This window comes from Malaclemys terrapin, chromosome 2 (genome assembly GCF_027887155.1).
Source record: "Malaclemys terrapin pileata isolate rMalTer1 chromosome 2, rMalTer1.hap1, whole genome shotgun sequence".
In the NCBI taxonomy this organism is placed as follows: Eukaryota; Metazoa; Chordata; order Testudines; family Emydidae; genus Malaclemys; species Malaclemys terrapin.
This window is the reverse complement of record NC_071506.1, coordinates 104,221,955-104,235,144: the sequence shown is the minus strand read 5'-3', so window position 1 is coordinate 104,235,144 and position 13,190 is coordinate 104,221,955. Positions and strand designations below refer to the sequence as shown.

The window sequence follows — 13,190 nt, the reverse complement described above, 5'->3', positions numbered from 1 at the left end:
ACATTTTCCACTGTAAAACCCAAAGCTGTCTTCAGACCCAGACCTCTAGTATTTTACATTTTGCTTCCAGGTTGATGGGTAAGAATTTTTTCCCTGCTGTTTCTGGGGTAAGCCCCTCCCAAATGCACAAGACTTCTGAAGTTTTAACTATCAGCAATATTTGTTACTGTGATATTAACACTATCATCTTTCCAGACTCACTGCCTCACTGTAGCAATATTACAGCAGTGATGTGAAAACAAAACCTAGCACCCAGGGTAGATTCAGACTTGTTTAAGCTTCCTAGAGTCAATGTTTGACCCCTGCTTCCCCCTTCCTTCAGATGGGAACTAAGCTGCCTCAGGTCTTTTCATGGAGCAACTTACTTGGCCTCTGCAACAGCTCAGCTGCAACAGCTGACCATGGCTGCCCTAGTCCCCATCCACCTGCACAGTGGAGAGAGTAGCAGCCCCAGGGCAGCCACATAAGATGCTTTCTTACTCCCCTATGTGGGGGTGAAATGCAGCTCTTGATTGCCCTGCAACAACAGCAGAATAGATCCTGTCTTTCCAAATGTTGGGTACGGCGCTAAAGAACAAAGCTGGAGATTGAAGTTGATGTTGTACAATTTGATATATAAACACTTCACTTCTAGCCTACCTCTCCGAAAACCCAGATTGTGCATTTTTGACTCTGCCTTTGCTCTCTGGAAGTAAAATGATCTGCTTAGTGATAGGAATAGACTCCTATTACCTTTTACATTACAAGAAAGAGAATGGTGCTGCATAGAGAGGGAGGGCAACTTTGAAATATCTGTCAGACTGAAGAACATCTGGACCAAAAGCTAATGGTGCTATGGTTTGCATACATTCCAAATGATGCATCTTTAAGTGATTTAGCCAATAAGATAACTAATTGTAAAAAATCCTATTTTTATTCTCATTATCAATGCTCTTACATAGCTAAAATTCAGTGAAGTTGTTAAAAGCTGACATACGGTTGAACAATAAGCTTTTATAACAAAACACTAGTTTGAATTCCACAGCACATTTTTTCAAATATCCGTGATGATTATAGTTTCAAAAATAACTTATCCTACTGGGCATGGAGGAGGATAATTTCAGAGTAGTTTGCCAGGCTATTGAAAATAGTAACTGATATGCTTGCCTAACGCCTGGGAAGTGTTCTGCTCTGGAAGCCAATTTAAATACCACAAGAAAGAGTTATAATTTTTAGGTGAAAGAAAACAGTATTGTGTTTGTTCAAAAGTGCCCCACTTTTTTGTTTTGTCTGTCTATCCATCCACGTTGGCATAAGAAGTGTCTACATGGAAGCACTACAGCAGTGCACCTGCACCACTGTAGCACTTCAAGTGTAGGCAAGTCCATAATCTAATCATGGTTCCATTCTCTCATCTATGAAATCCTGATGTTACTCTACTAAAGTAACTACTGCTGACTGTGGCAGAGGTTCTAAGGGAAAAAATCCTACACAGTAGTATTCTTTTGAACCAGCTGGAAATTGGTACCATCATATTGTGATGCTTCCCCGTGGGTACCAGGGCTGTGAGGCACTTTGATACCACCTGGTCTTAGCATGAGGAAGCCTTGTCTGTGTCACCTCCACTGGCCACAGGCAACACAAGCACTCCCCTCTAAGACTATGCATGCCCCACTCTGATTCTGCAGGTTGGCGATAGGCACACTCCAACCCCCGAGCCCTTTGAGGTCTCCCTGGAGTGTCCACCCCCTGTTCACTGGACACTCAAAGTATTCACAGATTCACTGCTCCCAAAGGAATAGTACAACCCATCTTACCAGGTACACCTCAGACCACTGTTCCCCTTAACACACAGCACTTAGGTAAGTTTATAGTGAAAACAAAGAAATTAATTCAACGAAGTAGAGAGATTTGAGTGATAACAAGTAGAAGTACTGGAAGAAAATAAATAAAATAAAATCATAACACATTCTAGAACCTAGGCTTAATTAACAAGACCCTCATGTCTAATAAAGCATTACCAACACTTTCCAGCCACACAGGCTATGATCCCTTTTTCATGAGACAAGCCACACTGTCAGCTTCTCTCCTATGTGAAAAATCTAGACTGTACCTCTGCACTCCAAGGAATACCCCACAATCCATTGTCTTTACTGGTGAACACGATCCCCTCCTGCTGTTTATTTCTTCCTGTAAATATTGCAGTGGGTATTGGGCTCAGTATGCAAATAGGCCTGCATTGTGAGACATACAATGTCCAATACACAGATGACCAGACAGAGCTAAGTATCTGCTACCTCCTGTTTGAAAGGAACCTGTTGAAGTCATGTCATCTCTTGGTTATCTGCCTTAACTCTAAGTCTTTGAAAATGTAATTTCCAGCATAGATCTCCAAATCCTTAATTATTATCCATCCATACATTTTGAAATGATTGGGGTGACTAGTGGGCTATTGTCTCTTACTAGCGACCTCACACGCCACACTTTGGTGAACTTAATATGCATATATCTGACCCAGGGGATCCCTATTAAAATCCTATGAATCCCCTTTCCCTCTGCCAGTTGGCACCAAAAGGTTCCTGGGTCACACGTGACTACTAATTATTCTGTATGGTATCAAAAAGATTTGTGAGATTCGAGGCATGGGTGTCCTTACTGTAATTCATTTCAGCAGGGAACAAGTTTTCAAAATATCAACTTGTGAGTTAACAGTGATAGTACAGTGCTAGCCTTAGTCATTGTGCCTACAGCACAACCATGTTAGCTGCAAGAAGTTTATAGATTGTTCCGGAATGAAAGATTGAGGGCCTGATTCTCTATGGCCTTGTACCTCTGACAGTGAAAAGTGGATGTAAATGCTAATTTCGCCCATGCTTAAGTATTTTGCTGACTCAGGGCCCAATGACAAGTCCTTCGGTCATTGCCTTGTTTAAACCTTGGAAAGCTGCTGCAATAATAATTAGTTAAATTAAGAATAAGTTCCACATTTGTCATCCTCAGAACACTTTATAAACATTAACTACTGTGAAGCAAGTAGTTTTGATCCCCATTTTACATGTAGGGTAACTGAAGCAGAGAGGTTAAGTGACTTGCCCCAGACCCCACAAAGAGGTAGTGTCAGCACTTGGACTGGAACTCAGGAGTTCCTGGCTTCTAGTCCCATGGTCTGACATCCCCATGTGCTCAGCTTTTCCTGTGCTTGGACCGCAGCTCTCAGTATCTCCAGCTTCATCACCCTCAGCAGCGGGAGACAGAATTGGTATTCATTCTTTACATCAATCAATTTTGATTTTAATATTCCTTTGTTCTTAATCAAGTGGTATGCAGTCATGGCAATTCTCTTCATAGGACTCACTTTTCTAGGACTACCTGTCATAAGAACCTAGGAATTACCATACTGGATGAGACCTAAGGTCCACCACTATTCTGTCTGACAGTGGCCACAATGCTTCAGAGGAAGGCATATGAACCCCACAGTAGGCAGAGAAGGGGTAATGATGAGTCTCTGAACTAGCCAAGTGGGGAAGCAGAGAGGTGTGACATAAATGGGTATTTCTATTCAGACTGCCTTACTAGTGCTATTTATCTGAAATTATTGGAGATATCTCCTTTGGAAATCCTAATTGTCAGCTGTGGTGTGTTTCTTTTTGGATGCTGTGCATATCATCACTAAATTTCTTCTCCCTATCTCTGCATCTCTGCTTGAGTTTTTCTAACCAAAATAAGGTGTAGCTGCTTTAGTATCACAGGTGGTGCAGCCCAGCCAGACCAGTTGTTCAAAAATGTTGCCAGGTTAAATTGGCCACAAGTCAGTATAATACCTGCCAAATCATATAAACAGTTAAACTCTCAACTTCTCACATTCACCACCTAGAAATTGTTTGAAAGGGGAATAAGTCATTGGACATGCAAGTACAAAGAATGCAGGATGCTTAAAATTCCATATCATAAACACTGATACCTCCAGGGCTTAGTTTCAGAGCAGTTCTAGGTCTCCATTCACATTGGTAATAGCTGTATGAAACAAGCCAGCTACAATGTCACCAACATCTGCTAAGCCAAATGACCTAATAAAAAAGTACAAAGATGTATTTCCCAGGAAACTGCTCTAATCCATAAAGTACAAGAGTAAAATGGACATTCTAGCTCTTGTAATACACACTCCCCGCCGCCCCGGGACCAGCCGGCTAAGGAGAATGACATTGAAACACTTAGGCATCTCCAGATGCCTGAAATGAGTCTCCATCCTACTGTTTATGAGCCACTGAGCTACATATAGGGCTCCATTCTAAAACTTACCCTATGTGGCATCTGTGCATGGACCAATAGAAGCACTACACTGAGAATTCTAAATGATGTAACATTCATATATGGGAAAATTGGGACAGTAAATTTCATCCAGGAGATGTTCTAGTGCCCTAAATGATTCTGTTTGAGTGTGTGTGTGTGTGTGGCTTTTCAAACGGCAGGATGCCATAACAGAGGAAAAGCTTCAGAGGGTGAAAGAGCGATTCATGTCTGCCTACGATGTCACTGCAGATGGACGTTTACAAATACATGAGGTAAACTCCCAAAATATCTCTTTTTTTGAAAGACAATGAAATTAGAAAATGGATCATGCATAATTGGGACATTGGGGCGGGGGGGGGGAGGGAACGGGGACACAAAGATAAGCCAGGTTGTGTGTAAATTTCAAACTGCTTGCTCAAAGTGTAATACAGTTTTTCCATGGAAACAACATGGTCATCTTTTATTTGCTGCATAGTGTCACTAGTCATGTAAATTTGCTCTAATCTTTACCTGCCTCTTTTAGCTTGCATATATGATCTTGCCAGAGGATGAGAACTTTCTGCTGCTTTTCCGACGGGAAACACCCTTGGACAACAGTGTGGAGTTTATGCGGGTGCGTGTCTTTTGCTTTCACCCCTTGTACGTTGCTGTCAATTATTCTGAATGGCACCTATAAGCAGACTCTTATTTAAAGTAGTTTAGTATATTGGACCTCTGTGGAATTTTGTACAAGTTCATGTTCAGTAAGGAAAACAGTGTTATTTTTGAAGGCTTCATTTTCTTAGCTGTTAAAGTTGTGAACATTCCGGTAGGAATGCTCAAAAGACAGAGATACCGTAGATAGGCTGGGGATGCATATAGTAGATGCTTGCACTTTGCAGACTTCTTTAAAGATACATGTCCATTTTCTCCAGAGATGAAAGGTTTCTGTAGCAACCCACTGAACAGTTTTAACCCTTTAGAGAGCTGGGGTCAGATCCTCAGCTTTATCATTTGTGCACTGGACAAAGATCAATGGAGATTGGCACAGAAGGTTTTGAGCCACCTTGGTACTGGCACTCGTCCCTGGTTATGAAGATGTCCGTCGAGTTCCAAGGCACAATTTAGAGTGGATTGAGGGATTTGCTAAGTGGCCCTGGGGTGGGGCTGTGGACCTCCAGTGCAATTCTGTCAGTCGGGGAGCACTGGGGTATAGGGATGCCCTTGGAATGCCTCCTTTTCCTTGCCACACCTCTGCACAAGGGGGGCAAGGAAGGAAGCAGAGTGAGAGCCACTATGGCAACTCTAGACCACCCAAGGAGCTCCCCTACATTTGGGGAAATCAAGTGGCCTGATCTACCAGCTTTTGAACAGCTTCACAAATCTGGGGGAGGATTTGGTCCTATATTCTTGGCATTGCTGCCTGCTGCAGAAACACTATGTCAGCCTTGCAACACTCACGAAAATTGACCAGCCCAGACAAAATTTACTTGCTTACCCTTTATTGTGATGATGGTTATAACAAAAGATATTGCACTTGCTCATTAAAATTACTTGCCGACAAAAAACAAAAATACCCCACCTGGGTGAATAGCCAAACAGAATTATACACGACTCCTTCATAGACATGGAGCGACTTACTCCTATAGGAAAAGCTCCAGAGTAGTGAGAGCTTTTAAAAGCCATTATTAAAAAAAAACTTTATTTTTAAATATATTCCTCTACTTCAAAGGCTTGAATTCCAAACTGAATATATAATCTTGAGTAACATGTAAATTGGGTGTTTGTGGACACAATGACCAGGCAAATTACCACTGTGAGTATGCAACCATGATGGCTTTGTGCACAAATTAGGTACAAAATTTTGATCAGGTTCTCAGTCTGATTATATTTTTCCTTTATAGAAAGAGACTGTCTGTCTGTAATGACTAGCTGATTGCAGATTCCTTTTTTCCACAGCATGCTATACACAGTTCTGTCAACATCAAAATAAGAGTAAAAAACACTGTATGTGGATAATTTTACTTTGTCCATAGTGAATTAAGTACTCAATAATATGGCTACATGCAAATTATGGAACTGAATGAGATCTGATCTAGAGCTGTATGAGATAATCAACTTATTTGATGATTAAGTGCAAAATTAATGTGGTCTTACCAATTTTTCCCCTCCAGATTTGGCGCAAATATGATGCTGATAGCAGTGGATTTATTTCAGCTGGCGAGCTCAAAGTAAGTTATTTTATCCCTCTTTTTGGGCCTGAAATCAATGGGAGTCTTTCCACTGGCTTTAGTAATTCCACTGCCTTTTCATGAGCTTGATAAATGGCATTTTAAAATTGTTCTGTAGCAATCAATCACTAGAGAACACATTGGCCGCAATTGTAGCTGCTAGATCTGTGGTTCTCTTGCATGGTTGTGTGAGGAACTGGCCAGTAGATCCTCTTATTTGTGGACCACCTGAGCTCACCTTTGTGTCCCACTCCTTCCCCCCATCCCTGGGCTTACATCCCTTCCTCCCACCCCCCACCCAAACTCACCTCTGGACTGCTGTGGAGACAACCACCAGAGCACTCCTCCATATCTTACAAATGTGCACAGTCCCTAGCCCAGCCTCCACTCTCCAGCCCCGGCAGAACAGAGCCACAGCAGTTCCATTTTATTAACTAGCTAATTACTTTTGTGCCTATTAATAAATGGTTTTCTGTGCCTGCAAAGGTGGGGGCAGGATTTAGCTCAACATTTATTTTACTTTCCAGCCCAGGTCCGATTCAGGAAAGCACTTAATCAAACACTTCACTTTTCACCACGTTCAGAAATCTATCATTGGTCTGCAAAGCACTTGGGCAACAAATTCGGCAATGAATCTTGGTCACATGCCATCTGACTGTAACCCCAATGTATTGCCATCTTTTGACTTCTGAGCCATTGGACTGGCACTTCGAATTCTTCAGCTTAATGTTGAGGGTCTGTCAGCAGCCAACACAGAGTCATTAGTCCTTAGCCACTCGTCACAGTACCGATGTAATCTGTTTGCAAGAAACTTATGTTGCTATCAGCATGGCAGGATGTTATGGTACTGATGACTTTGACCTCATCTCACACTTCCCTGATGTTTCAAATGGGTTTCTCTAACAACCTGCGATGTAGATGTGGTTAACTTCAGACTATGTTGCACATCCTTGACGAGTGCCTGCTGGCAAACTTCAACCGCGGGCTACCGGCTCTTCACCTGGCTGATGATGATGCTATCAAATGGCTGGGCACACTATGCATATGCCGAGAGAGAGCATATGTTTAAAGTTAAGCACATGCTGAAGTCCCATTGAAGTCTGTGGGACTTCAACATATGCTTAAATGTGGATTTAGGTGATTAAACACCTTTAAAAGTCTGGTCGTAAATGCTTTGTTGAGTTTGGGCCATAATGATTTAAGATTATTTAGAAAGTTAAGTGTTTGGGGTGTAATAAATATCACTTAAAAAAAATCCACTGTCCCCTCATACAGCTGATCCTCTAATTCACGGTTCCATTATGTCTGTTACAGGAGAATCTGATTATTTTAAAATATATTTTAACACTATATATAAACTAAAAAAAAATAAAAGATCAAATAAATTTAAATTAAATTGAAGCCAATGGAACTTCTCATGTACTCAGAGTTAGGCTTGTGTTTAAGTAACTTGGTGAATTGGGGCCTCAATTTTTAATATTATTCCTTGAACTCCAAAGGATAAAGTCTATTACTCTATTCTTTTCTGTCAATAGGACTTCCTGGGAGATCTCTTTTTGCAGCACAGAAAGATGATTCCTGAGGCAAAGCTGGAAGAATACACTGATACAATGGTAAGCAAAGATAGTATTATTTATTGTGACTAGAATTTTAGACAAATCAAACTCTGTCTAAACTTGTTCAAAAGTTCAGCTAAGGAGGTACCTTCATATTTACACAACCTAGACCCAACCCTCAGCTCCCTCTCCCTGCATAGATGCCATCTCTCCCAACCCACACATAGGCTTTCAGATATCTTGTTCCTCAAAACCCACAATGCACTGCTAGTTCCCTTCTTCACCCCACATCCTCACAGGCTTTCCAGCTCCTTCCCTACTAGTAACAGCCTTTTGGGTAAGCAGCAACATTTTGAAATTCACTAATCTAAGCCTGATCTTCAGGAAAGAACACACACATACTTTAAATCATTGGTGGTTACGATGTGTCCACAACATTGTGGCTGCAAGCAAGCATTTGTATATGCAAAATAGGTAGTTGTGTGCATAACGTATGTACCCATCTGCTTACATAATCAGCCATTTTGCATGCACAAATGTGGGTTTTAGGAAAAGGCTTAGGTACCCACATTTGAAAATTGTATGTGGGGTTTGTGTGTGTGTGTGTGTGTGAGAGAGAGAGAGAGAGAGAGAGAGAAAATAAGAAACAAACTCAGAGAAAAATTGTTCATTTCTGATGTCAGTAATGAAGTGGAAGATGTCATCTGAGTTCCATCAAAAGCTTCAACTAATGCTACTTTCATAAACAGTTTGTGGACACATTCATAAGCACCCATGACTTCAAATTTGACCATTTATATCTAACTTAAGAACTAATTTAACTTCTTTTTGTTTTACCGTCAAATCTCACATGTCCACTTATGACAGTACATTTCCACTCCCCCCCAAAAAGGGATGAAATCAGACTACAGAAGTAATTTTATAGCAAAAAAACTTGAAAATAGAAAAAAAATCCCCACAATTAGCATAAAAGTCGTTTCAGGAGAAATTTCTGGTAGCAAATAGCTTTTGCAAGGCTCCATTAAGATTTACTTCCCTGGTGAGTATTCTGAGCAACAGTTGGAGAGTAAGCAGGGCCGGCGCAACCCATTAGGCGACCTAGGCGGTCACCTAGGGCACTACAATTTGGGGGGGAGCAACCACGGCAGTATTTCGGCAGCGGGACCTTCCGCCACCTCTGTGGGGGGCAGCATTTCGGGGCGGGCCTTCCGCTGCATAGAGTGGCAGAAAAGCTGGCGGCGCTCCTGAGAGTAAGCAATTTGAAATTTGTAGAGAATGGTTGGCTCATAGCCTCTGACTTATTTCCCCTTCCTATGAGTTTCCCCCATAATTTCCCAAGACACAGCAACTGCCATTGCACATAATATGATTACTAACACAACAGATACAGTTAGATAGTAATACAACTGAGAAGAAACATGGTCTAGTGGTTCAAGCATGGGGCTGGGACTCAGAAGTTATCTGGTTTCTATTCTTAGATGCTCTACTGTCTTGCTGTGTGTCCTCGGACAAGTAATTTAACATCTCTGTGCTTCAGACTTGGAAAAATGGTTGCTTTAGTGTATCTGGAGATGCATAATCTGAAATGCAAATATGCATATTTCAGGAGGAAGAAATCTGCAAAGCAGTTATGCCAGAAGAACTTAGGGTGCTATCTAACAGCAAATTAGACTTGAGTTTGCAATGCAATATTGCAGGGGGAAAAGTCCAATGCTGTTTTGGGCTGTATATGCAGAGGTGTAGTGTCACAAAAGAACACTGTGATAATCCTCCTCTCTGTGATTCTCAGGCAACTGCATCTGGAATATCGGGTTCTGGGCACCAAATTACCATAATACTGTTGACAAACTGGAAGGAGTTCAGAGATGAGTAGGCCAGAGGGATTCATTTACTAGGAAAGATGCAAAATATTAATTATGTATAGCTTGATTGTGCTATGACTAATGGGCACATCGTAACAGTCCACAAATATTTGAAGGGTGTAAATATCTAGAAGGGAGCAAATATAACTTGGAGTAATGGGATGAAACTCAGAAGGGGAAATTTTATCTGAACGTTAGAAAAAATGGCAAATCATTAGAGTGTGGAATAGACTCCCTTGGGAAATGATGGAAGCCTTATCTTTTGGCACATTTAAAACTAGACCAGACAAAGTTCTAGTAAGGGAATAATAGGAAACAAACCTGCACTGGCAGGAAGAGAGATTAGCTAACCTAATGTATACCTCTAATCTCTAGATTCTAGGATTCAGTTTCTGTAAAATGGAGATAATAAACCTTAGCTATTCCACATTAGTACAGTGGGATTAATTCATTAATATTTGTAAAGTCTTTTGAAATCCTCAAATCAAAGGTACTATAGAAGTGCAAAATGTGATTATTATTATTAATCATCCTATCTATCTAGAGAGAAAGAGAGGTTTGCAGCTACTGCATTGACCTGGGGTTCAGGAGTTCTAGGTTCAGTTCCTGGCTCTGCCACAGACTTCCATGAGGAAGTCACTTAATTTCTCTGTGCCTCAGTTCCCTGACTGTAAAATTGGAATAATTATACTTTTCTCCCACTTGTGTCTATTTAGATTGTAAGGTCTTTGAGGCAGAGACCCAGAGTAAGTACAGTGCCTAGCACAATGGCACACTAATCTCACTTGGGGTCCTAAATGCTTGAGTAATAAATAAATAAATAAATAAAAATAACAAATAATATCATGGTGTCAATAAAATGTGTGATGACCTAAAAATGTGTCAGTCTCACCAGGAATGTCAAAGTCTGTGCATCGTGGCATATATAGCCTATGGCTGGTTGCACACATCTCAAATAGCCAGTGACTAGATGCGTGGGCCCCAGTGCTTCTGAAGAAGTGAATAAAGAACATACAGATAGGTGTACTATTTTTGACAACATGAAAAAAGAAGCAGTCTATGATCCCATGCTGGGTATTTATAGCTTCTTGCTTGTGAGAGAAGATACAGGATAGGTATCTGACTGATCAAGTGATGCAAACTGTTGCTCCTATTAATATAATTGCAGCCCAGATGAAAGGAAGGTATCAGAGGCTTTGCAAAAGTTAACTATTATTTTCTGAGGTCCCAGAAATGGGCCAGGTGCCTCACAAAACAAGTGAAGATACTCTCCCTGCCCCTTTTAATTACTGCTCTGGGCATTAGCAACACTATGCTTGTCTTTGGAAGACTGCCTCCAAAGCAAATGATTTTAAAATCAGAGCACTAGGATGGAAAAGATTAGATTTGGGAGTAGGGCTTGTAGCTCTCCCCACCCACCCTCTCCAGCCATGCGACCTATGTCATAAGGATTTGTCCCTCTGCATACTTTTATAACATATTCTGGGTCAGGAGGACAATCTTATGGACCAGAGAGTGACTGCAGTGAATGTTTGTCTTTCACTGTGGAAATTGCTTTCATAGGCACTGACATCATGGTAACTTTGCTGAAGTTTATTCTACGTTGCTTTGCTTTATAAATTCTATTTCTGTCTAACCACCACTTTCCACGTACCATAATACATACCCCTCTTCTTCCTCATCTTTATTCATCCATCCCTTAAGTGACACAGATCATCTATGTGAAACACAAGGCTTGTCTACATGGATGTCTAGTTTGCTGCAAGTTGGGATGTGCATCTACCCCGTGCTAGCCCTCTTTCGAAGAGGACTAGATCAGAGCTCATTAGTGAACTGTTAATACAGGTCAGTAGGGTTCACATGGACAGCTAGTCTGCGGGAGATTAGTATAAAGTCGAATGACTCCCCTGCTTGCTGCAAACTACTTGTTCATGTAGACAAGCCCACAGTGTCCAAGGCAGTTTCTTTGCTCTATCTGTTTTCAATGTGAATTGGAGCCTTTTCCCCATTTTGAACACCCCTGCCTGGGTAATGTGGATTTTTCTCATCTCCAGGAATGCGTTTCAATTTAGCGTGTTGCTTAGCAGCCATGCATTACCAGATCATTCCATTTCTTCACAGTACTTTATGATCTTTGCATCCTTTTTGCTCCTTCATCAAAAGACTGTTGATTGTGATCCAGGGCTTAACAACAAATGGAAAGTGGTGAACCCTCAGGGATAGAAAATGGGCAGTGCTTTCACTCGTGTTTATAGGGCACGTTATGTAGGCAAAATACAATCTTCAGGAGCATCAAAGTCATTGGAGATAGTCATGATGGAAATAGATGTAACTGCAGGATGCTTATTTTCTTAGTGTTGGTGGCACTCTTTTGAGCCAAAATGAACAGTCAAAGTTCAAAGTTCAAGGGATATAATGAAGAGGAAAGAGATGAAATTAAGCAAGGGAGAATTTAGCTCAATAGCAGGACGAATGTCTAACAGTAGGGCCTACTAGACAGTGAAACAATTTCCCAAGGAAAATGGTCACTCAATAATTTATAATTAGACTGGAGATTATATTCTAGCAGTTGGGAGTTCTAGGGCACAATCTTTCACTGGCAGAAAGATGAACAAGATGATTTAACAAGTCTTTTTCATCTCTAAGTTATATGGTTCTGTGGAAACCACCATATGCAGTGAGAGCATCCTCCCTATCCAAAGCCCAAGTCAGCGGATTAGTGAGGGAGATTAACTGGCAGTTGTGGGATGAAATTCGCAGCCTGTGACCATGGGAGTTCAGCACAACCCACTGCTATCACTGTGCCAATTTATGGGCCGAAACAAAGCTTATTGCACCTCTCTGCTGTAGAGTAGGCCACTCCCAATGGACTGTTCCACAGATTGTAGAGGGTGGGGCTTATCATGTGAGATATTGAGGCCCTTTGGGAAGTCAAAGTGCAGTGCTCTGTACCTTGCAGGGCTGGGCCCATGGTGGCGAGGCTTCTAGTATAATTGTTCTAACAAAGAAGCTCCTATTCGCAGGAGGGCTAAAAGGGCACTTCTGTGCTGTGGAGGCTGGCTTTTTTAGAGGCTGCATAGGAGTGAATTTCACCCTGTTTAATTTTTGTGTGTCTATATTTGCCTTCATACACATGTATGCATATATGTACAGCTAGATACATAGCATTTTACAATTCCCCATCATTCAGGGAAATTATGTTTGGAAGTGATTTGTTCTTCCAGTTGGCACAGAACAAGCATTATGGGGGGCATATTCTCAGGGGCAGAGTTCAAATCACTGCACTTTCTACC

At 41.4% G+C, this 13,190-nt stretch overlaps 1 protein-coding gene across 1 annotated transcript in view; it reads left to right on the top strand.

Annotated features, from left to right (window-relative positions):
• The window catches only part of SCGN (secretagogin, EF-hand calcium binding protein), a 47,633-nt gene that overhangs the window by 16,376 nt on the left and 18,067 nt on the right, over window positions 1-13,190 (top strand). The window contains exons 3-6 of the mRNA XM_054017439.1: window positions 4,449-4,541; window positions 4,793-4,882; window positions 6,423-6,479; window positions 8,015-8,092. Coding sequence (XP_053873414.1) covers window positions 4,449-4,541; window positions 4,793-4,882; window positions 6,423-6,479; window positions 8,015-8,092 — 318 coding nt within the window. The remainder of the gene's footprint in view (window positions 1-4,448; window positions 4,542-4,792; window positions 4,883-6,422; window positions 6,480-8,014; window positions 8,093-13,190) is intronic.